General features: G+C 45.8%; 1 protein-coding gene across 1 annotated transcript in view; it reads left to right on the forward strand.

The window, feature by feature from the left end:
• Positions 1-229: 229 nt before the first annotated feature.
• DUO3 (Homeodomain-like superfamily protein) overlaps positions 230-25,338 on the forward strand; it is a 53,717-nt gene continuing 28,608 nt past the window's right edge. Inside the window, exons 1-4 of the mRNA XM_086523033.1 lie at positions 230-1,732; positions 1,831-1,919; positions 1,991-2,199; positions 2,295-2,379. Of these exons, the coding sequence (XP_086379159.1) occupies positions 460-1,732; positions 1,831-1,919; positions 1,991-2,199; positions 2,295-2,379 (1,656 nt within the window). The 5' untranslated portion in view covers positions 230-459. The remainder of the gene's footprint in view (positions 1,733-1,830; positions 1,920-1,990; positions 2,200-2,294; positions 2,380-25,338) is intronic.

The raw sequence follows: 25,338 nt of genomic DNA on the forward strand, positions 1-25,338 counted from the left end.
GGGGCTTGTTTTCGTTTTGGACTTTAGCCTTCAGATCGCAGATTGCGACACGTGTAAAGGGCTCCCCCTTCCGCCATATTATGTCATAGTAGATTTCTTTGAGTATATAATCTTGACAAAATCTTCCGAAAATCCCTTTTGAATTCCTTATGAGTGTTTTATTGAGAGAATCACCATCAGCTAAAGGCAACATGATCTTGTTTGCAGGAGTCTTCCTAATGGAGAAAACTTCCCTTTTTCATTAGCGATCATTAGCGAAAAAGGAAGGCATCACTAAGGCCTCAGACAAGACTTTCCCCGAGTCACCAACTGTTAAAATCAGCAAAAATTAGATTATACACAGGGGAGAGAGAGAGCTGTGCAAGATCGTCGTTTATCCCATGACAGGCAGGTACAAGGTCTTCTCAGGAGGTTAGTTGGGCTGCATCGTTTTCACATGTTTTGCTTTTGCGCTCTTTGATGGAAACCTGCTCTAAGCATTGCAACGACTTGGATATAAATTCTTCGCCCCCAAGGTCCTGTCTCGACGCTTCGGTGGGCGTCAGTACCAGCTCTGACGAAGATCACTCTGACTTAAGGTGCAATGAAAGCCCTGAAGAGACCTCTGGCGATTTTGCCACACTCTCAACCCTCAGCGGGTTGCCCCAAAATGATGATTCAGGTGTGGAGACACCATTGGGAGAGAGTCCAAAAGAGGAAGACCAGATTGTGGATGCAATTTGCAGGAGGACAAGAGCCCATCTCTCCCTCACAGACATGTCGCTGGACGAGCTTGAAACTTTCTTGCAGGAATCAGATGAGGAGGACTATTTTCAAAATGTTGATGATGAGGAGGAGTACCGAAAGTTTGTGGCAGCTGTGCAAGGTAATTGGAAGGAGGGTTCGTGTGTAGATGGCATTGATGGCAGTAGGCAGGGTGAAGAGGATGACGAGGATGAAGATGAAGAAGATGATTATGATTTTGAGATTGAACTGGAGGAGGCTCTTGAGAGTGATTATGAAGAGTTACCCAAGCAGGACATTTTGAAGAGAAAGCGCCGGCGGCGGGCAGCAGTACTAGGACACACCTTGAAGAAGAGGACACTTACAGAACGGCCTCTGGGGTCAGCAAGGACCCCATTACGGCCGCTATTACCCTCTATTGCTGGCAGAGATGGGTCAAGTGATGCCAGAAAGCTTTATAATGAGGCCCTTAATAGTGGGAAAGAAGCCATTGGGTTTACCCCTTGCCAGAGAAGGCAACTACAGTGTTTGATCCAGGAGCATGTTCAGCTCTTGGTGCAAGTCTTTTCTGTCACTGTCTTAGATCCTGCTCGGCAACAAATTGCTGCTGACACACATAAGCTTCTGTTGCAGCTAGCAGATGCACGAGAGCAAGTGCTGACCTGGAAAAGACCATTCCATCCTAAAATTTGCTGCTGTCCACAAAATGCGCATTCCACAACCTCGTCCAATTTGCAACCACTTGTCAAATTGAATGCATTTCAACCTCACAGTCCTAATCAGTTTATCACAAAACACTTACCCCCGAAAGAAGCTTCATGTCCTGCCAGAAGTGTTCCAGACTCAACAGCTGATTCTGATACTTCTACTTCTTCAAACTTGCAGAAGGGTGAAAGGAACTGTAGAGAGACCAGTCTGAATACTTTTATTCCGGCTACAAGAAAAGTTAACTCACTACTAGACATTGCTGCACTCGCTCTTGTGAAGGACTTTGTGGCTGATGTAAAGGGTACACTACTATTATAAGTAGATTATAAATTCTATTAGGCTGTTTTGATTTGATTATGTGCAGTACACTATTGGAGTTTTGATGGAGTTGTTTGACAGGTGGGCAGGAGCTTAGGCAACAACGCTTACAAATATCTGATTCCACTGACAGAGCTCAAAAGCCCTTGTTTCCAGCATCCATGATCCAGGTAGGCATTGAAGGTACTGGAAAAGCTTATGCAAGTTTATACACACATGTTAAGGCCTAATTTTTTTCTAGGTTCCTCCTGTACAAAATTGCCAAAGAAAGAAGACAATGGCAGGGTCTCTTGTTGAAGACACAAAATTGAACGGCATAATTGTGGTGCCGCCAGAGATTGCTACTGCAATTAGCAGATTTACAGCCCTTTTTGACCCTACGCTGTTCCCCTATAAGCCACCCCCTGCAGCTCTAGCAAAGCGTCTACTATTTACAGAGGCAGAGGATGAGTAATGCTTTCTTCTTAATTGTTTCTGAATTAATTTGCATATAAGGGTAGCAAGTTTTGCTCACAGCTCATATTTCTCTCTCTCTTGGTATCCAGGCTTTTGGCTATGGGCTTGATGCGGTATAACACGAATTGGGAGAAGATACAACAGCTTCTTCTTCCTTCTAAAACAACACATCAGGTATTAGGACAATATTATGTTGTGCACAAACATTTTAACACACATATATACATTTATATATGTGCATATTTATATAAATAATTAGATAAACAAACAAACAAATAAATATATACACATGGATACATATATACATATCTATGTCTATTTACATACATACATATATATGTATATCTAGATGCATACATATATGATTTTTATGTCTATGTATGTATGTACATATGAAGGTGCAATTACATTCAGAGAAGATCAGTGGCTCCTGTGCATGGTGAGGGGGCTATGGAGCTTATTCCAGATGGTAGAGGGGAAATGTAGATCTCCCATCAGTGTCCAGAAGTACGCTCTCGTGGATCCTGAGCATCGAGCTGGAGCTCCTTAGTCTATCCATCACTGTCACTATCACTGGTGCATGGTCAGAGAAAGTAGTCCCTGCCATGATACTCACTGATCCTCCCATGTCACGTAGGCCATCACTCGCATAAAACCGATCAATCCGAGAGAGGTTCACCCCTCGTACTTGCCTATCAGAGTGAGAGAAGGAGAGGCTCTCCTGAGGTCGCAAGTCATACATAGCCTCACACAGGCAGCTAGCTCGGCTCCATTCACTGTAATGTGACTGCCCCCCACACGGTCTAAGGGGTCCTCAAGCATATTGAAGTCCCCCCAATACGCCACTGCTTAGCATGAGGTAGTGCGTCAACCAAGCAAGACAAAAAATCAACACGCGCGCTCGCATGATTGGGTGCATAAAGTTTCAAAAATCCAACAGTGCGACCTTGCCACAACATAGTAATCCACTGGCCTGCCAGGTACAATGATGCCTCTGTCCAAAATGGCATGCTGCCAAGAGTCAACAATAGTCATGCATACACCTCCCTGGATACCTCCAGGCCCAAAAGCAGCTGACCAAAATGTCTCATATTGCCTCTCAACACATGTCCACAACGCCGAATGTGGCTATCACAAAGGTAGTGCTCCTGTAGCATGAGAATATCAATGGGCCCACCTACCAAGCACCTCTGTAGCTCATGTCTCAGGCGACCTCTGTGTTGAAAAAATTGAAGTCCACCGAGGCCCGGACGTTCCATGAGGTAATCCTCATGGGGTCAATAAGACGGACGTTGCCACAGCAGCCAAGCGGGCAATCTTTGGGGCCGGCTTGGATGGGGAATAATCCGCATTCGAGCGACCTCTCGATAGCCTGGCATGCATAGCATGTCTAACTAGTGTCCAAGATGCCTGAGCTGTCCTCTGTGCTACATCCTCTGACCAAGAGTCCTCATGTGTATATACATAACAAGGAGCACACCGAGTGTCTGCAAAAAACCGTATCAAGATATGCCTGCAGCCTGTAGCATCTGGGAGAGAAACTGTAAACTTGGCCAGTGGCCAAAGCATCTCTTCCATGTCTGTTGCCCCCAGGTCTCCCGTGTGATGAGAGAACTCGATTGCCTGTGACTTGAGCAATCTGAGCACAGAGTCCATAGTCCAGACCTGCTGATCCTTGTCGCACAGAGGGAAGGAGAAGCCCACTACAGTGGCTAGAGCCTCTGTGAGCACATGAACTCGAAAGTAAGCACCCTCTAAACCAGCATGCGAGTTGCCAAGAGAAACTGTAAACTTGGCCAGTGGCCAAAGCATCTCTTCCATGTCTGTTGCTCCCAGGTCTCCCGTGTGATGAGAGAACTCGATTGCCTGTGACTTGAGCAATCTGAGCACAGAGTCCATAGTCCAGACCTGCTGATCCTTGTCGCACAGAGGGAAGGAGAAGCCCACTACAGTGGCTAGAGCCTCTGTGAGCAGATGAACTCGAAAGTAAGCACCCTCTAAACCAGCATGCGAGTTGCCAAGAAAGCAAGTAAAGACAGTCAAAAGTCTCCCACGTCTGTCGATGTCGAAGCTAGATAGGCCCCCTAGGATGGTGCTGAAGGCCGAGGTCTCTATAGTAGGGGGAGTTGCAAAGAAGGTTGTCCCTCTTTGGCCAGCATGCTAGTAGCAAAAGTGCTGTCAAGTGATTGTTGAGCAGCTGAGGAGGGTCCCGTCTCCTTTGCTTGAGGTGGGGCATGGGGCGGGCTAGATGAGGAAGATGTGGGGCGAATGGGTGAGATGGACGTCAACGTGGGGGGGCGGTGGAGGAAGAGGTTGAGTGGTGGTGGTGGGGGGGGGGGGGGGGGAGGGAGATGGAGGGGTTGGCGGTGGCGAAGATGGGGTGGGAGGTGTCTCCATGGAGTCTGCCTGTTGTTGTAAGGGATCAAAACGGTTCCTGGTGGAAACCCAATGTTGCTGTGCAGCGGTGGGTCGGCCACCAGAAGGGGCATTGGGGTGTGCCCTACCCTGCCCGACGGCGGCCGGGCACCTGCTGCCATCCCTTTGTGGCCTGAACCCTAGGCTCAGAGGAAGTGCCCGCTTGAGTGTCCTGGGCCTCTGGCTACTGTCCCTGGTCAGCCCTACGGGGCTCAGCCTGCGGTGGGGGTCGAGCTCACAGGCCTTCGCAAGATGGCCCATTTGTCTACATATAAAGCACTGGCTTGGGAGGCCTGAATACGCCACACTTTGTTTGATTCAACCGCCACTCACCCGAGGGAGCAGTTCTCACAAATTGATGACGTGGCAGTGCAACCCAGACACACACATGGCGTGATGACGTGGCAAAACTGTACACACTCGAATGTTGCGTTGACATGATGACGCGGCAGACTGTACGGATTCTCGCGTTTTACTTTGACTACTGACGTGGCAATTGTACGGATTTTCGTAAATCACGTTGGTGCTTTTTTGCTTGCAGATTTTGGGATCATTGCTTTTGGAACAGTTTGCTTTTGAGTTTAACTGCTTTTGGGGCTTTGCTTTTGGGCATCCCTTGTAAGAATAAAAGAGCCCTAAGGGCCTCACTCTTCAGGACATCTGGACGCAGAGTCTGAGAGCTGAGGACCCTTTGGGAGTTGTACTTTGCTCAAAGGTTAATATAAAAGAAATACCGAAAGGGGCGCCAGTCTTTGGGGCCAATCTCTCTGGGCACGGAACTGCGCCCGGCTGTGTCGACCAAATTGAACTGTGATTTTAAAGTTGTGAAGTATTTTAAGTGATTCTCTCTCGTGTTGCGACAGATTCTAGACTTGGAGTGCCCAAGTTTGCTACAGTGGTATCAGAGCATCAAGCATGTGCTTTTCTCAAATCATACAGGTCCTATCAAAGAGCGGACAAGGCACTTTTGGAAACTGTTATTTTAGAATCTTCGGTCTTGACCCCAGACTTATTAGCCACTTCCACCCTTCATACATCGTGCATTGGGCGCGCTCCCATCTTCATAACTCTGTCTTACAGGGCATGAAGCCATAAAGAATCCCACATTACATTATGGATTCCGAAAAGAATCAGTCGACCTCTTCTGCCACCGTTGAGGCGGGAGGAGGCAATACAGAAAATTTAAGCGACTTAGCAGAGAATGAGTACGGGCCACCTCGGCCCACACAGTATGAACTCTTGGAGATGCAACGTCGACAACAGTTTGCTAAGGATCCCCAATTTGCAAAATTTTTGATGTCACAAGGTGGGCACCACGTGCCAATAGAAAAGAACAGACTGAAACAGACTTTTAGCACTTCAATAACAACTGAATTGAGAGAGAGAGAGACGACACGCGACACGGAGTGGCGGAATTCCACCCCAGAGAGTATTGGCCCCAAACCTTGGCGTCCCTTTCGGTATTTCTTTATATTGCATCAACACAATACAAGCCGGTACTCGAGACTCTGCACCTTCTCTAGGAAGCATGCCAGAGAATGAGCCCTAACCTCATATTTAAAGGCCCTTTGCCTAAAAAGCAATTACAGTGAAAAGCCTTCAAAACTGAAAAGCTTCTGGTCCAAAAGCAAAGCCAAAAAGCTGCCAGCATAAATCACGGAAATCCGTACAACTTGCCACGTCATCAGCCAGCGCAAATTTCGGAAATCTGCCTGTTGCCCTTAGGTTAGGGTTTGGGTTTTTGCAGTTTTAGGGTTAGGGTTTCCAGAATTAGGGTTTGCAGGTTTTAGGGTTAGGGTTCTCAGAATTAGGGTTAGGGTTTCTACTCTCGGGCAGCCACGTCATCACTTTGTGACAGTTTAGGCCCCTCGGCGACATTTGTAAGTTGGCTCCATTCTTTAGGCTTTGACACGTCAGCAGTTTGTTACATTTGACCCAGTAGTCGATGGCTGATGTCACAAATGGAGCGCATAGCAATATAGAATATATTCGGATAAATAGAATTTATCACTTAATACTGAAGCCAGATGATAAAGAGAGAAATTGAGAGAGAGAGAGAGAGAGAGAGAGAGAGAGAGAGAGAGAGAGAGAGAGAGAGAGAGAGAGAGAGAGAGAGAGAGAGAGAGAGAGGATCGACACAACAGAAGGTGGGCTGGTCTCCCCTCGTAATAGTATCTTTATTACTGAGGAGAAGTCTATACAAGCACTTGAATCGAACGTATTACCACGTTCGTTCTAGAATAAGACTTAATGGTTCCCGGAAGCCTCGGCTTCCTATTCCTTGGGCAAAACCCTATTCCAAGGAACTTCCGTTCCTTATTTCAAATCCTTGAGAATCAAGGTTCTCGCCTCTGGATCCCACCTTCCAGACTCGGGGCATGGCATCCTTGCAACTCTTTTCCGACTCTGTTTCCAGAGTCCTCTCCTGTAGAATAACTCTGCTTTCCTGGACACAAAGTCCTTCCCTTAGGAATTTCAACTTCCTGATCACATCTCGAGAGTCTACCACTCTCGGATCCGTGGATCTACTTCCCAAACTCGGGTACGAAATCCTTGGGCTCATCTGGCTCTAGTTCCTCACAGCGCTTTCTCTTGCAGAGGCTCATGGCTTCCTTTGCTCCTACTCCCTCACTAAGAGGAAGTACACTTGCAAACAAATACTTAGAGATCATAACATGAAAATCGTTACCTTCAAAGTCTCGACGATTGAAACGCAACTCGGTTCTCGAAAAGCAATTCCTCGGAAGAGATCTCTACATAGAAAATCCTCTCTTCCAATCCTACACACAAAAAAGGTGTGTTATCGGGTTCCTTTTCGTAAATCAGCCCTGTCTACGACGTTTATGGACCGAAAACAGAGAAAAACAGCAGCTTGTCGCGATGAAACTTGTGCATTGGTTCTGGCGACATCTGGTACACTTGGGGCAGCCATGGGCATCACCGACAATGTCTTCTTTGCGGTTGAAATCTGCAGCAACTTCTCCTCATTGTGAAAACTGGTCTTCCTTCTGGGAGAGGGCGTGGGATGCTTTTATAGCTACCCTATCATGCATATTCAATACTATGCATGATGGAGCTGATGGCTATATTGTCTTGTGGGTGACTACCATGGGTCTATACCTTACACTTGCCTTCAAGGGTGAATCTGGGCTTATCTTGGATTCATCTAGGTATATAGCTTTTATAGCTCCCTGGCCACGGCAAAGATAGCAGAGCAATGCTACCCGCGAAGAGATCGCAATCGTTTTTTAATTATTTATTTTTATTTTTTAAATAATTTATTTATTTATAATAGTGCTGTTTTGCGAGAAAGAGAGAGAAAAAAACGTTGGCCGATCTGTTGCCTTATTTATCAGATGGCTGTTCACTTGTTAAGTGGGCGGCCGGCGTATTTTAAAAATAGTATGAATCTGCTTGAAAACTCAATAAAACCTTATAAGTTGAAAACTATGCTGTCACAGCACTTTCCAGGCGTCCCTGGATGCAATCACATACACACTTGCAATGTAGACATAGACTTCCTCGCAGGAAAGCATCTGCTTTCCCAAAAAGCAATCCCGCTTTCTCAGAAAGCATCCGTTTTTCCTCAAAGTTTCCTATGAACCCATTTTCATTCAAGTGCTTGCTTTTCCTTGTGCACAATTCTAACACAGTTTGGAATTTCCTCTTGACTATGGATATTCCCTTTCTGATGCACCCGTCACCCACCTTGTGACGCATCAGGAATACCCATCACCTAGTCTTTTCCTACCGAACTTACGGTACAATCTCCTTCACAATGCTCTGTGTCACCCATCCTATGACGCATCAGAGATGTCCGTTCTCGGATGGTCGAATACTTCTTCCCGATGCTCCCTGTCACCATCCAATGTGATGCATCACAAGTATCCGTTTCTGGTGGGCTTACAGATATTCCCTTTCACAGTGATCCCGTCATTACTCTGAATTACGCACTAGGAATACTTTGTACTCGGATGTCTCCGGTGAGGAAAACCGTCTCACTTTAAATTTCAATAATTCAATTAGAATTATTTTTCCTAGCGTTCCAAGCGAGAAAACCCTCTCACTTATAAATCCAATAATCCATTTAGAATTATTTAATGTCAGATAAAGCCAATGTAGCAATATCCCTCTCACTTATAAACAGTTGTCCTCAACTGTAGAGGTCCAACTGAACCGCCGAGGAGAAACCGGAAAAATTTCAAATCTTGCTCAATGGTGAGTTGAGTTGGTCCTTTCTCAGAAGACAACTTAAAAATTAAATTAAACAAAAATTCAATAATTGAATACTTACCTACCAGTTCATGTCCTTCCTCTAGTACCTCAAGGATATCCTTCACCATTTATCAAACTTACGAACCACGTAAGAACTCATCGTTCACGTCTTTTCAAGAATCTGTTAACTCAACTCCACCTCTCAATCCCGAGAAGAATAATCCTCCTAGAAATCAATCTAGGTCTCTGATCTTGCGCATAACCTTGCGCTGTTAGTCCTGAAGATATTAAACCTCTCGTGTCCTCCCGCATAGGGCATGTCGAGAGCACTAAGCTCATGTGAATCTTCCTGTGGCAGACAAATGTGCCATCTTACCAAAGTAAGTTCTTATTCCGGGCCTTTGCTTTGGGTAGGCCAATTGTTCTGATCCGAAGATCCCTTGTGCATTGCCGCACGTCTTTTCACTTTTTTTTCCTCCAGATCCAATGTTTCCTTATTCGAGACTCTGTTAACTGGATTCTGTCTTCTCAAATTCGAAAAGGATAATCTTTCTAGAAAGCAATATAGGTATCTGTCCTTGCGTTGTCGTGCAGCTCCGCTGCCATGTAGAGAAAAAGAGCAGAGAAATGCAAGCTAAGCTTCTTTGAAGCCTACACATTTATTGAGCAGTGATCAGGGCTTGATAACAGGCCAAGCTTAATGATTAATGTATGCCATATGCGGCTTAAAAGGGTCAATAGATGCCTCAATGATGCCTCAATGATGTCAAAAATGAGTATGCTTGAAGTGAGCACAGATGGGATATTATGACCTAGAACTGCAGTGCTTGAAGTGCTCTACCGGCTTGTCTTTACGGCTCGTCGATTGGAGCTACGGTGAAGAAGTTATGGCAGTTTGAAGTTCAAGTCAATTGCAGATCTGTACCGGATTGGGCAACTGCAGCTGAGGAGACAAAACTAAAGTGAATGCATCGGGCTGAAGTGCTCACTTTGTGGAGCGCGTCGGTCCTTTCAAATCAGCGATCGGAGTTACGGTTGCCAAGTTATTGGCCGTTAAAGATTCATCGGGGGCCGGCTCCGTACTAGTCCGGTCGGCTCGGTTGGAGTGCCATCTGGGAATTTTGCAGCCTCGGTAGGGTTTGTATACGCTCTATGCAGTTTGAGAAGTCTAAAGGAATTAACGGATCGTCAGACTGAGTTCGGTCTCATGAGATAATATGGCTTGAGGCCGGTGTCAGCTGCCGGCACAGCTGAACAGGATGAATTTTGGAATCCGGATGATATTGTCAGTCAATGGCTGCTTGGGCTTGTATGTCACTTTGAACAATGATTTGGCCGATGCGTATACCAACTATGGTGCCGTTACGAAAGCACGATGTTTTTGATGAGCATTCAGTTAAGAAAGTGTCTTTTAAAGAGCATTAGTTTCGAGATATGCCCAAAGCTACAGCAAGGAGCTCTCGGCTATTTTCATCGAGTGCGAGGCAGGGCCTTGGTTGATACATATCCATGAGGAGATGTGGTGGCCGCTCATAAACCTAAAGGCCGCCCATATTAACCAAGGACCCAAGCTTGAAGTGAAGTGTGAAGAGAAAGAAAAGAAAGGAAAAAAGAGCGTGTAGCAGCCAGGGGCGACGAGCAGCGACTGCGCAGGAGAAAAGTGGTTGCGTTAGGCTCTACAACCGGCAGATGACACCGCCGCAGAGACGGAAACGTTTCATCTCGCCAGTGCGCTCAGTTTTGGAGCCACTGGTGGCGGTTTTCGCGCACCTCATTTTCACCACTGCCACGTCATCGGCGTCGTTCCCACAACGACGGCGTCGTCGTTGCATAAAAAACAGATTAGGGGCTATTAATAAGGTGTGTTGAACGAGGGCAAGAGGGAAGCGAAGCAAGCGAAGGAAAAGCAGAAGAAGGGTGATTTCTCTCTCTCCCTCTCGAGCTTGAAGAGGAGGCAAGCGAAGCAGGCAAGGCGAGATCTCTCTCTCTCTCTCTCTCTCTCACAATCTCAAAACCAAGCAATGCGTGCTCTCTCTCTCGAAGCTTGGAGAGACAGCGTGCTCTCTCTCTCCATTGATCTTTTGCATGAGGGAATTCCAAGCGAAGCCAACGAGGGCTCAAGGGGGAGAGCAAGCTTAGGGGAGGATCAAAGCAAAGCTCTCTCGCCCTCGGCTTGTAAAGCAACGGCTCTCTCTCTCGTGTTGGGGAGGCGAAGCAACGAGGAGGCCTTTTGCATGAAGGGATGGGAAGCCAACGAGGGCTATCAACGAAAGGCGTAGCAGGCAAGCAAGGAGGGCGAGCTTGGCAGAAGCAAGCAATGGAATAAGCTTGAGGAAGCTCGAGGGCACAAAGCCAAGGAGAAGGGAAGCTCGAGGGGAGAAAGGACTCTCGCCCACTCTCTCTTGCTCTCATAATTGGCAAGGTAATACAATGCAAGGCTTTCTCCCGCTCTCTCTCGTTCTCGTGTCGGTAATACAAAGCAAGGCTTTCTCTCGCTCTCAAGCTTGAACAAGGGTAGGACAAAGACTATTTCTCTCTCTCTCTCTCTCTGGATTAGAGAAACAAAGCAAAGGCTCGAAAAAGGGTAAGAGTTAAGCAAGGAGTCAAGGCAGAAGAAAAAGGGTTAGAGCTCAGCAAAGCAGAAAGTTACAGGATAATTGACAATAACTGATGCTTAATGATTAAGGCAGTGAGCAAAGTCGAAGCATGCAGAATCCGCGAGGTATTTGAAGCAGATGAAGCGACATAAGAAGATTTCCATCACCAACATCAGAAGTTGATTAAGCATTTTGTTAAGTCCGGTGTCGTTAACAGCCCGGTTAATACTGTAAAGCGGGAGCTTAAACTCCTGGTTAGCAGATGATCCAAGTGACGGCGCTGTTAACAGCCCGCCTTGGCTAAGGATAAATTGTACTCAAAGTAATATTCAATTAATTGATAATTGCGGTGATTGACAAAGCTGTCATTGTCTCTTGTTCTCTCTCTTTCACACCTCCCACAGCCAGAGGCCCGGCGCCTGCCCGGCTCACGTAGCGAACACATATCCCCCGACAGCGCATAATCCTGCGTTTAGTCTAGAGGGTATTAAACCTCTTATGTCCTCCCACGTAGGGAATGCCCAAATTATAGAGTATTAATCTGGATGTCTTTCTTTTACAAACAGAGTCTGCGTTCATCTTAAAGAAGGTTCTTGTTCCGGGCCGTCGCTCAACGTAGGCGGACGGTTCTAATCCGAAGATTCCTTGTGCACGGCGGCACTTCCTTCCAATCTTTTCCTCCTGCGAGTTATTACCACCAGCAGTGTTTTCCTGATGCCCATTAGCGTCTCTCCCTTGCAAAATCATAAAAAAATGATTCACCTTGCAAGCATCAATGACGACTTGCAAAATCTTAGGTAGATAAAATTCTAGCCATACCATTTTGTGAACATAAGTTCAAACTCGGCCCACTTAAGGGCGAACTCGTTTTAGATCTCAATGATGTTCTCCCATATGTGGTTAAGGTAATTCTTACCATTTTAAAACGGTTGGCGAATTATACTCTTACGAACATAATTGTTCGAATTTATTCCAGCAGCGTGTAAATGCTACGTGACCTGCTCATGGAGAAACATATACCGCAACCAAAAGTTGTTACTGTAATGGTAAAAGCACAGAGCGTACTCAATGATCAACGACCATGAGAAAACCTCTTCTCCGTAGAGAAACTCAAATTCCTTGTACCGAACACATCTCAAATAGAGATTTTTGTGTCGGAATATCCTTGTGCGCAAAAAGACGCTCAAGAGAGTATAACAAACTCCCGTCCAGTTCTTGAAAAAGGAAGTTGGTTCATCTCATTCTGTTCATTAGAAAAAAATTTCAACTGGTAGATGAGCCACCTTGGCATAGGTCTGCATCTTCGTGTGCTATCCATGTATCCAAAGGTGTACGTAATTCTTAAGTTGTGTTAAGAGTTTCGGTGAACCTGGGGAAATTACATTCCCTTCGTAAGATCCTTAGAGCGAAGACGCTCACCTGACGATCCCTTGGCTTGATCTTAGAGCAAAACCTGCGCATCAAATAATCTAGGATTTCAATCCTTGGATTCCTCGAGCACAGGCCGTAGCCGTCGCTTGTTCTTTCCCTCCTAAAGAGAGTGTTTATTCACTTGTGCGAAAAGCACTACCATAGCTTCCATTAATTGGTTTTGGCCTCAAGCTTAGCAAAAGCTTTTACTTTGCTTGAGATCTCGAAATGGTTCCTTCCTTGCTGCCGTCCTACCCGCAATAGCACGTAATTTATTGGAGAACTACCGGATACCAGATCAATAGTTGACCTTCCGGCTAGTTGAACAAACCAATTCATCTCAGAAAACATTGTTTCAATTTGATCCCGCTCTCATAAACACTCGAGAGTGAGTAGTCCCGGTTAGACATAACCATACCTCGTGCAAAAGAGCAAACAAGCACAATGCACTTTATGATTTCCTCAAAGATGTAACTTTGATCAAAAACCTGCCCTCTTACTTAAAGTTCGAGGGTCTTCTGTCCAAAATCTCAGGAGTAGGTTTGAATTCCCTTACTCCTCAAACTTTCTTCGGCAGACAACCACATATCCGTCGAGGAGGGATAAGAAAAATTTTATGTTTCTGTGTTCAATGGTTACCGTCCCACTGAGGGGATTAGATTCTACGTACACTGAGGTGTACACTTTCAGCTTGTATTGCTGACTCCACCATCAGCTGCAAAGTATCTTGCAGATGCGTCTACAAAATTTGGGCAAAAGTCCTTCATTGGAGCTACCTTGGCAAGAGTGAACCACTACTTGCTTTGACTCGCTCGTGTTCCCATTGGGCAAACCAATCCCAATCTTCTTGAATGCCTTCCTCAAAGCGTAGAGGAAAAAAATTGTCGGAAAATTCAGCCTTGAATTGAATCCAAGTCTTGTTGCAAGTTCCTTGTAGAGCTTTGGTATACCACCAAGTACTTGCAATCCCCCTTGAGGTGTTTGATCACATGCCTCACCTTTGATGCTTCTGAGAAATTGCCATTTGCAAAGGCAACTTCAAACTGTCGAATTAAAGCGGTAGCTTTCGAGACATCTTCGCTTCCGTCAAAAGTATCAAACTTGACCTGAGTGTTCTGAGGTCTAAAGACCTTCTTCATATCCTTCCCGGAATGACGGGATTTTTTGGCTATGGTTCTGAATTGATGTTCATGGATATTTTCTGGATTCTGAAGGATCTTGAGCATTCCGCTCCTTGGATTCTCTAGGTTCCTGAGCATCATGCTCTTGTCGCCTTCTTAGAGAATCCCAAGTCTACTTCTTGAAGAGAGAAAAAAAAAAATCAACTCAGCGAGCTTTTTCCTTGCAGGACTTAGGGGTCTGCCTGCTTACTTCTCTCTTGGCTTGTCATGGCTTCTTCCCGTATCTTCCCAGAGTCGTCCTCCTTTACAAAGAAAGAGAGGAGACCATGCTCTGATACCATTGTCACAAACGGGAGCACGATAAATAGAATTTATCACTTAATACTGAAGCAAGATGATATAGAGAGAGAGAGAGAGAGAGAGAGAGAGAGAGAGAGAGAGAGAGAGAGAGAGTGAGAAGATCGACACAACACTAGGGACTAGAAGATGGCTGTTCCCCCCTGTAATAGTATCTTTATTATGAACGTATTACCACGTTCGTTCTAGAATAAGACTTGATGGTTCTCGGAAGCCTCGGCTTCCCATTCCCAGGGCAAAACCCTATTCCAAGGAACTTCCGTTCCTTATTCCAAATCCTCGAGAATCAAGGTTCTCGCCTCTGGATCTCACCCTCCAAACTTTGGGCATGGCATCCCTGCAACTCTTTTCTGACTCTATTTCGAGAGTCCTCTCCTGCACAATAACTTTGCTTTTCTGGACACGAAGTCCTTCCCTTGGGAATTTCAACTTCCTGATCACATCTCGAGAGTCTACCACTCTCGGATCCATGGATCTACTTCCCAAACTCGGGTACGAAACCCTTGGGCTGATCTGGCTCTAGTTCCGCACAGCGCTTTCTCTTGCAGAGGCTCATGCCTTCCCTCTGCTCCTACTCCCTCACTAAGAGGAGGTACACCTGCAAAAGCAATACTTAGAGATCATAACATGAAAATCGTTACCTTCAAAGTCTCGACGCTCGAAACGCAACTCGGTTCTCGAAAAGCAATTCCTCGGAAGAGATCTCTACATAGAAAATCCTCTCTTCCAATCCTACACACAAAAAAGGTGTGTTCTTAGGTTCCTTCTCGTAAATCAGCCCCGTCTACGACGTTTATGGGCTGAAAACAGAGAAAAACAGCAGCTTGTTGCGATGGAAACTCGCGCACTGGGTCGTGGCGATATTTGGTACACTTGGGGTAGCCATGGGCATCACTGACAACGTCTTCTTTGCGGCTGAAATTTGCAGCATCTCCTCCTTGTGAAAACTAGTCTTCCCTCTGGAAGAGGGCGTGTGATGCTTTTATAACTCCCTGGCCACGGCAAAGATAGCAGAGCAATGCTACCCGCGAAGAGATCGCGGCCGTTTTTATTTTTATTTTTATTCTTATTTTTTAAAGCGTTGTTTTGCAAGAAAGAGAGAAAAAAACACTGGCTAATCTGTTGCCTCATTTATCAGATGGCTGCCCACTTGTTAATCGGGCGGCCGGTGTATGTTAAAAATAGTTTGAATCTGCCCAAAAACTCAATAAAAGCTAACAATGCTTTCATAGCACTTTTCAGGCGTGCCTGGATGCAATCACATACATCGGAACAAGACGGCTTTCCTTTCGTTGTGCTCATGCTCTATGGGTGCCATTCTTTCTTCGTGTTCACACTGTATTTCTGCTTTTCTTTTTGCGGCCTCCAAGTGTGCTTGCTCGCGCTCACGCTCAAAGTCGGCCTTTCTTTCTGCTTGTCGTGCTTCGCGTTCTAACTTCCTGTCCATAAACATCTGGTCCAACTCCTCCATAGGAGTTAGTGCTATCCTTGGCGTAGATGGGGAAGGGGGAGGGTCGGAAAAACCTCCTGGTGGGGAAAACTCTTCTACGCCACTCCCATGCTCATCACCTCCATGCGAATTCTGCTTCGGGTGATGACCATCCACTGAAGTCTTGGGTTATTAAGTTCATGAGGAACTTGGGTTCTTGGGGGTCTTGGTTCTTGGGGTTCTTGAGGTTCTTCTTTAGCTTGCAATCTGTGTTAGAGAAGGATCTTCTCTTCACCCGAGTTCTGCTCTTTTCCGTGGGCGCACCCCTTAGCAGCCTTGTGCTCACACCAAGGTTGGTTTTTCCCACCTCACGTCGATTGGCTGACCCCTAAGTGCACGGTCCGCTCGCAATAAGTGAAAAGAGGCAAAAGGGGAGGCTGGACAAGCACTTCTTTCTTGGGTTTCTTGTCACTCTTCAAAAACACAATTAGGAATCGACACGCCCAAGAAATCTTGGGTTACGTGCGACCTCAACAAGCAAAAAAAATTTGTGTGGTTCTTTCCTTGAGTGATACAGAACACTGCCAAAGCTCTGATACCAATGTAAGGTGGAGCGGAAGTGAATGTTGAACTTTGCTCAAGATGAGTGCTCCGAACTGTGCTCAAGGGTTCCTTTTACTTACGGAAGGGAGAGCCTTCCGTTCCTTTAGTGAGAGAATGCAATGGACACAAACAAAGTGTTGAACACTGTGAATGAAGGTGCTGAGACTGAGAGATAGAGAGAAAAGAGAATACGACACCAGAATGTTGTCAAACCCTCCTCCGAAGGCCCCACTCTTTATGAAGAGAGCGGTCTACTTATGATTGCACAAATCTCTACAATGCTTTGGACTTGCCGACAATGTCGACGAAGATGAGGACGACGACGAGACAGGCTAAAATCTGAAAACGCTAATGGCTGAAATCTGCAAATCTTTATCTGCTGAATTCTGACTCTTATGTCGGTGACGTGTCGATGACGACGATGCAACGACGACGCGCTGAAAACGCAGATGCTGAAATCTGCGTTTTCCGGGCTGAGTCTGCAGACTTCGCGGAATCTGACCGTGCGGCGAGAATCTGTTGCGGGAAGGTGAGATCTGTGAGGTATGGGGGTCGTTCTGCTGTGCCAAAGTGCTGAAAACTGAAAACGTTGTCGGGGGATATGTGTTCGAAACATGAGCCGGGCAGGTGCCGGACCTCTGGCTGTGAGAGGTGTGAAAGAGAGAGAACAAGAACAACAGATGCAATTGACTCTGGCAATCACCGTACTCTTCAATTAATTGATTAATTCTTTGAGTACAACTTAATCCTTAGCCACGGTGGGCTGTTAACAGCACCGTCACTTGGATCATCTGCTAACTAGGAGTTTAAGCTCTCGTTTACAGGATGAACCGGGCCATTAACGACACCGGACTTAACAGAATGTTAAATCAATCTCTAGCTGATGACGGTGATGGAAATTTCCTCCTGTTGCTTTATCTGCTTCAAATACCTCGCGGATTCTGCAAGCTTTGACTCTGCTCACTGCCTTAATCATTAAGCATTAGTTATTGTCAATTATCCTTTAACTTCCCGCCTTGTTGAGCTCTAACCCTTTTTCTTCTGCCTTCGACTCCTTGCTTATTTCTCCCCTTTTCCGAGGCTTTGATTTGTTTCTCTGATTTCGAGAGAGAGAGAGAGAGAGTGATTGCTTGGAATTTTTGTTTTGTTTAGGTCGATTGAGCACGAGAGAGAGATTGCTTGGAGCTCTCGATGTCCTCCCGAGTGCTTTGCTCTCTTGAGCACGAGAAGAAACGCCCTTGCTTCGTCCTCTTGAAGCTCTTCGCATGCAAAAACCAAGACCCTCCTTCGTTTTCTTCAGTTCGTAATCCTTCGTATCCTAGTCACGCCATTAACTCCTCTTTTCCATGCCCTTCAAATCTTCCTCTAGCCTCCTCTTTGCCATGTTGGAGTTCTCCTTGTAGCTTCCTGCTCCGTCACCTCCTTGCCCTCCCGACCTCCTTTGTTAGTCGAGGATGAGCCGAGAGCGACAGAGAGGGAGCTTGCTTGCTCCGGACCTCCTTGCCCTCTCGACCTTGCTTTCCTCCTTTCTCGCTCACAACACGACTTCCTCCTCTTCTTCGAGCTTTTCTTTCCTTCGTTATCGAGGATGAGACAGAGAGAGCGAGAGCCTCTAAGGGCTTTGATTCCCTACGAGCTCCCTTCTTTCCTGCATGCCCTAAAACCTCCCTTCATCTCGTTCTTCCTTGCCCTTGTTCCACTTTCTATTAATAGCCCTATTCTCTTCTTCTTTTTTATGCAACGATGGCGCCATCGTTGTGGGAACGGCGCCGATCACGTGGCAGTTGGTTAGATGAGGCAACGCGGAATTTGACGGGACTACCGCCGAAAGGGTTCGCCATGGGTTGTTGAGAAATTTTTGTTCATTCTCTCGCTCGTTTGAGCTTCCCTACGGCCGCCACGAGCGCTTCTTCTTCTCCCTCGTCGTCCGCTCGCTGCATCAGACCTTGCTTTTTCTTTTATTCCTTCCACACTAAAGCCCCCTTGCTTAAGTAATTGGGCGGCCTTTTTAATTCTCAGTGTGGGCGGGCGGCCTTTGTAAGGGCATCACATTTGGGCATACATGCGAGCCATAGCCCTGAGGTGGCCACACTTGGTATACACATATATACATACATATACATACATACATACGGCAAACATGCCGGCCATGCAATGCTTTAGTTGGGCACCACATTTATATACATACCGACCAAGGCATCGCCCGCAATCATTGCATTCCAAAAGACGACATTTCCAACTAAGACCTCAACAAGAACATTTTGTGCTTTCGTAACGGCACCACAGCTGGCATGCATATCATCCAGGCAATGTTAAGCTTGGCGTTCGGCTCCAAAGGCTTTTAGCATTACCCAAATTAATATGAACCTCCCTGTTTGGCATATGTATCGGCCAAAGCTCTGTTAAGCACATCATGTTTTAGCCGGCCATTGAATTCAATTCAACTGGAGCATAAGCTATCAATGCACCGCAAGAGATCAATTCTGAACAAGATATTCCTCGAGCACTTTTTCTACCATTTTCCACTCCGGCCGAGCCGACTAGACTAGCATGGAACCGGCCCTTGGTGAATCTTTAACAACCAATAACTTGGCAGCCGGAACTCCGATCACTGATCGGAAAAGACCGACGTGCTCCACAAAGTGAGCACTTCAGACCCGTGCATTCATTTCATTTCGGTCCCCTCAACTGCATCTGCCCAATCCGGTGCGGATCTGCAATCGACTTAGACTTCAAACTGCCATAACTTCTTCATCGTAGCTCCAATCGATGAGTCGTAAAGACAGGCCGGTAGAGCACTTCAAGCACTACAATTCTAGATCATAATCTTTCATTTGTGCTCACTTAAATCACACTCATTTTTGGCATCATTAAGGCATTTGTTGGCGCTTTTAAGCCGCATCTGATATACATTAGTCATTAAACTTGGCCTGTTAACAAGCCTTGCTCAATGCTCACTAAAGGTGTAGGATTCAAAGAAGCTTAGCTTGCATTTCTTTGCTCATTTTTCCATCATGGCAGCGGAGTGGCACGACAACGCTGATGCTTCTAGTTGTTTCGTCGCGAAGATCTGCAAAAACGCTGAGGTTGATCTGCAAACCAAAAACGCTAGGGTTGAAATGGGTCCTGCTGCAAAAACACTGTGAATCTGCTGGTGCAACCACTAACGCTAGGAGTGATCTGTCCTTTGCTGTCGCCAGGCTGATGTAGATGCAAAAACGCTGGCTGATCTGGGTTCTTGATCCAAAAACGCTAGCTCATCTGCTGTGATGCAAAAACGCTAGAGAATCTTGGGGTTCTTGCTGAGAGGTTGCCTGTGAGCAAGCGCTCCTGCTGCCTCTTCTGCCAGAAAGTGCTAGCGCTAGGTTTGCTTATATACTTGGCTAGTCAAATTGCCCTACCCAGTTTCCAACAAAAGTCACTTAAAAATAATAAGTGAAAATTGCAAGGTTGCATTCGTACGTACGTACTGAACCTTTCATACGGTACAACTGTACGGTACGCTCACGGCTCGTACGGTTTAGTACGATGGTAATTGACAAATTTGGGCGAAATTGCAGGGATAAGGTGGAAAATGGTAACGCGAGCCGTTTTGGGCTTTTGGGTGGTCTGGAAGCTTAACAGCCTAAGGTTACAAGCAAAAACTTATTGCACGTAACGATTTCCAGACTCCAAAGAGCAAGTTTCTGCAGAGAACTTCACAGATAGTAGCACAGAGACTATGGGTTTTTTACAAATGGTATGTACCTATTACGTACCTGAGAGGTGGTTCAGTACAGTAGTACGTTCCATACGTATCTAAAACATGCCGTACACTACGTACCTTTCCACCTTGGAAAATTGTTCAAAATAGGGAAAATAGGTCTATGCACTGTAAAAGTGCTCCTAATGGGTTTTGATGGAAATCTGATGATCATGCTGTGTGCAACCAGCGGATATGCATCTACTCTTAGTGCTAGGCTTCATTATGGCTGAGTCTGCCCTTGATCTCCGGAGTCATGACAGAAACTCAGCACGCTGAACTTTGTGTTGATGTATGCTCATGTGTGTGTGCGTGTGGTGTGTGTTGTGTTTGGGAGCATATGTTTGTACCTAGTTCTACACCCACTATTGGGCACTGACGACGTTAGTGGGAATGTCGTGGTATTTAGTCAATACTATGCATGATGGAGCTGATGGTATTGTCTCGTGGGTGACTACCATGAGTCTATACCTTGCACTTTCCTTCAAGGGTGAATCTGGGTATATCCTGGATTCATCTAGGTATATCTACTCTAAGTGCTTGGGCATGCACGGTCTGCGAACAGACTCACAAAAGTGCCAGAACACTTCCTAATCTAGGCTGACTGAACTGAGTTGAACCCATGTCATGAAGTAGCTTGTCCACGTACACATAGGGTTAGATGTGCATGTGACATGTCAGGCCAGCAGTATCCCTGAAACCCAGAGGGAAATCAATGACTCTATATCAAAAATCGGGGTAATCTATTGACAAAGGAGCGGAGTGACTCCCCTCTTGTGCATGCCCGCTGCAGTAGATTCACCCATGCTGAAATCGGGGTTCTATCGGAGTAGACTATACTAAACCGAATGCTTCAACGTAAAGTTCCACAGTCTAAGGAGTATCTGCTAGGTCCTCCTCCATCCACTTCGCATCCAATGCAGGATAGTTCTTGAATTTAACCAAGAACCGCCTAATCACTTTACCTTTAATCTTTCTATCTATATGTGCTAGTATCTGTTCTGGAACGAGGATCTCCTCGTTTTCCTCCACTTCGGGTTGCTCATCTGGCTCCCCATCATCGGTCACATCGCCTTTAAAAGGCTTCAAAAGACTCACATGAAAAGCATTGTGAATTCTCCAAGTATCGGGCAGCTTCAATCTAAAGGAGACATCATTTATCTTTTCTTTTATCTGGAAAGGTCCATAGTATCTCATGCTAAGCTTTGGAAGAAGCCGCTCCTTTTTCTTTTTCTTTCTCAGGCGTGCTTTCTCAAAACGTAAGAGCACCCAATCGTCTTCCTTTAATTTCTAATCGCGACGGTGTCAATCTGCTGCCTTCTTGTGTCTTTCTTGAGATTTCGCTAAAGCCTCCTGGACCTTGGCAAAAGTAGTGTCCAAGTCCCTCGTGTACTCGTCGGCTTCAAAAATCTTATCTTTTGTGCTTAGGAAGGGTGGAACCTTCGTAGCACCTTCAATAATCTCAAATGGCGCCTTGAGTGGATCGTGTTATTGTAGGCAAATTCCACCAAGGGCAAAAACTTTTCCCATTGAGTCTTCTGATCAGAAATGTAAGACTACAATAAATCCAGAACGATTGAATTTGCAATCTCAGATTGCCCACCTGTCTGCGTGCGGAAAGATGACGAGAACTGCAACCATGTGCCAATGTTCTCCCAAATAGCCTTCCAAAACAAGCTCGTAAATTGGGGATCTCTGTTAGAGACTATTGTCTCAGGCATGCCATGTAATTTGAATATCTGGGCACTTGAACAATCTCGCTAAATGGTATGACTTGACTGTTTCCTTCACTGGAATGAAATGAGCTTGCTTGCTAAATCTGTCACTAGCAGTCTAGGTACCATCGTGCCCACTCTGTGTCCTCGGGAGATAAAAAATGAAATCCATAGCAATACTTTCCCAGGGGCGGGTGGGAATGGGTAAAGGCTGTAACAATCCCTGTGCTTTATGCTGTCAAACTTGACCTTCTGGCATACCAAGCAATTGCATACAAAATCGTCCACGTCCTTCTTGAGTCTCGGCCAAAAGAAGTAACGCTTCACACCTTTCAAGGTGGTATCAACGCCGCGGTGACCCGTAAATGGTGGACAGTGGCATTCGGTTAGAATCTTTTCCCTCAACGGTGGCTGTGTAACGCACAACATCGTTTTCTTCATCAAGTAGCCATCCTGTATGGAATATCCCGCTACTACCTCCCCATACTTTATTCGTGTGAATACATCTGAAAAATCTGGATCTGTGGCGTACTGATCGACCATATCCTTGAAGCTTCTATGATAAATCGCGGAAATAGCCAAGACTAATGGCTTCCGAGACAAAGCATCTGCCACCAAGTTCTTCTGTCCCTGTACATGGACAATCTGGAAGTGAAACGGTGACAAGATGCTAGCCCACCGCATCTGCTTTTCCGAAAGCTGCTTCTGAGACGAGAAGTAGCGTAAACTCTGATGATCCGTAAAATCGGCTCTGAGTAGGTAATGTCTCCACTGAGTAAGAGCATGGATAACCGCCAAAAGCTCTTTCTCATAAATCTGTGTTGTCAATCCGGCCTTGAAAACAATCGGTTCTCATAGGCCATTAATGACATGGGCTTCTTCCATTAACACCGCACCCAGACTATGACCACAAGCATCACAATAAACTTCGAAAGGCTTTTGCAAATCCGGCAAAGTCAAAAGTTGTCCTGTAGTCAATTTCTCTTTCAAAGTCTGAAAGGCAGTCACCTCTGTGGGTCCCCATAGAAAAGGGACTCCTTTATGTGTCAGAATATGCAAAGGGGAAGCGACCTCTGCAAACTTTCGAACGAACCACCGGTAGTAAGAACATAAGCCCAAGAAGCTTCAAATCGGGCCAATCACGTATAGTGTCAATCTTGGCCGGGTCCATCTGTACTCCTGCTGCTGAGACGATGTGTCCCAGAAAGTGTATTTCCTGTAAGAAAAATTCACTTTCCTTGGCATTGATTACTAACTTATGATCTCGCAATGCTTGAAAGACCTGTAGCAGATGGGTTCTATATTCTGCCTCATCCTTGGAGAAGACTATAATGTCATCAAAGAAATTGCCAACAAAAGATCTGTACTCTCTGAAAATCCTATCCATCATTCAGTTGAAAGTTGTTGGAGCATTGGTAAGGCCAAAAGGCATCACCAAAAATTCATATAAACCGAAGCTCGTCCGAAAAGATGTCTTGTAGACATCTCCCGGCGCGATTCGGATCTTATGATATTCGCTTTTCAAATTGATCTTGCTGAAACAAGAGGATCCCTGTAATCTGTCAAGAATATCATCGATCCTCAGAATCGGAAATCTGTTCTTGATGGTGATTTTATCGAGAGCTCTTTCTTTAAAACCAACAACACCAGAGAGCAGTAGGGTGAAGTACTCGGCTGGATAAGACCCTTTTCCAAGAGGTCTTCACTTGGTTCATAACCTCTTCATTCTGGGCTCGGCTCACACGGTAAGGTGGCCTGTTCGGTGGAGTGGTTCCAGGTATCAAATCAATGGTATGATTCTCAGGACGAGATGGTGGCAACTTGCTTGGTAGGCCCTCAGAAAAGCAATCGGCATGAGTGTGGAGAAAATCTTGGCGTTCTTTATCAAGTTCGGACATATTCGTCCTGTGTTCATCATTAACTCTTTCAAATAGATCGAGTAAACAAACAGACTGGATTTCATTAATTTGGAAACGACCGAAGCCAATACAATAGGGACAGACTCGCCCTTTAGTTTCACATCAAATACAAATTTTCGGCCCTTTTCATTTGTGAATGTCGCTTTCTTCACCCGATAATCGACCATGGCGTTGTTCTTATGGTACCAAGGGACTCCAAGGAGGACATCACAACCTTCCAAGGCATTATGTAAAAGTCCTCGTGCCCCAAATACCCCTGACGATGCAACCGAAGTTTGCCAATGATAGCTGTAATGGCTATGTCCCGTCCGGGTGCCCTGCCTCTGCTTGTGGTCCCATCCGATCGGGTGTAATCTCGAGCCGTGCCGCCAATTCAGGTGAAATGAAGTTGGCCTTTGCTCCTCCATCAAAGAAAATCAGGGCTTTTTGATCTTTCACTTTGTCCCAAGTTCGGCAAAGTTCTGTACTTTCATTAATCGTGCTTGGGTCAGTACCCATGCAATCTGGAACGAGTCCTGCTCTCATCTTGCCTTATCTGCCATGTTCCTCAGCTGCTCTCGAACTCTCTGGCCTATCTTCATTCTGTTCTTGCTGTGCCTTTATAGGGCACTTCGTGGAGACATGCCCATGTTCCCCGCATCCAAAACACTTCCCCTCTTTGATGTAGCTGGCCCTCTCTCGAAGAGTTAGCCCGGGTCGTGAATCCTTGTCTTTCTTTTCTTGGGAACTCTTTCTCTTTCTACTTTCATTGTTAGAAGTTTGTTGGGTTCTTTGAGTCAAGATCTCATCAGTGGGGTAAGTCAAATTGCCCGAATGTATCGCAAAACCCCGTTTCGCATGACCCATCAATAATTGAATAGAATTTGGCTTTCGTTCCAGGCAGTAGTCTTGGATCTCTGTAGGAAGTCCGCAGCAAAACCGCTCAATCTGTTCTTTAAACGAGACCTTCTTAAATGAAGAGGCTGGTAGAAAAGAATTCCAAAATCTCTCGTAATAAGCGTCCAGAGAATCTCCCTTGGTCATCCGAAGATGATTCCATGCAGTTCGTATATCTCGTTCGTACTCCCGAGTCAGCCAAGAAGAAATAAAAAGCCTTTCAAATTCAACCATTTAGGTGGAGCTTCCTTCCTCAGGAGAAGGGTGGACCACCATGCTCCGAGTATTTCCCTTGAAGAAAGATGTAGCCCTCCTAATCTTGGAGTGCTCTGAGTAATGCCCTCCCTGAAAGCTATGTCAAACTGCTGAATGAAGGCCAAAGCCCTCGGAGCATCTCGGAATCCAGAAAAAGAGTCAAACTTAATCGACTGTCCACCTTCTTTGAATTCTTTTACTTTCTTGCTTTTATCTTCGAGGAAGTCATATTGGTTGGCTTTGTAAAAATGCTTCTTCTTTGCATAAAACATGTGATTGCTGGAGTTCGAACTGTCTAAGGATGACTCCTCTGTAGAACTGTCAGAAACTGGGCAAAATGTAGGCTTTTTTGCCTTTTTCTTGCCCTTTCCGAAGCTTTGCTTTTGCTTCTCTTTTTGCCTTTTTTGTCTTCTTCGCTTGAGTCAGAAGAGCTAGAAGAACTGTCAGAAGAAGAAGAAGAAGAACTGGGTAGTCCTTCA

This window comes from Adiantum capillus-veneris, chromosome 11, assembly GCF_014529385.1.
Source record: "Adiantum capillus-veneris isolate H3 chromosome 11, ASM1452938v2, whole genome shotgun sequence".
Classification (NCBI taxonomy): Eukaryota; Viridiplantae; Streptophyta; class Polypodiopsida; order Polypodiales; family Pteridaceae; genus Adiantum; species Adiantum capillus-veneris.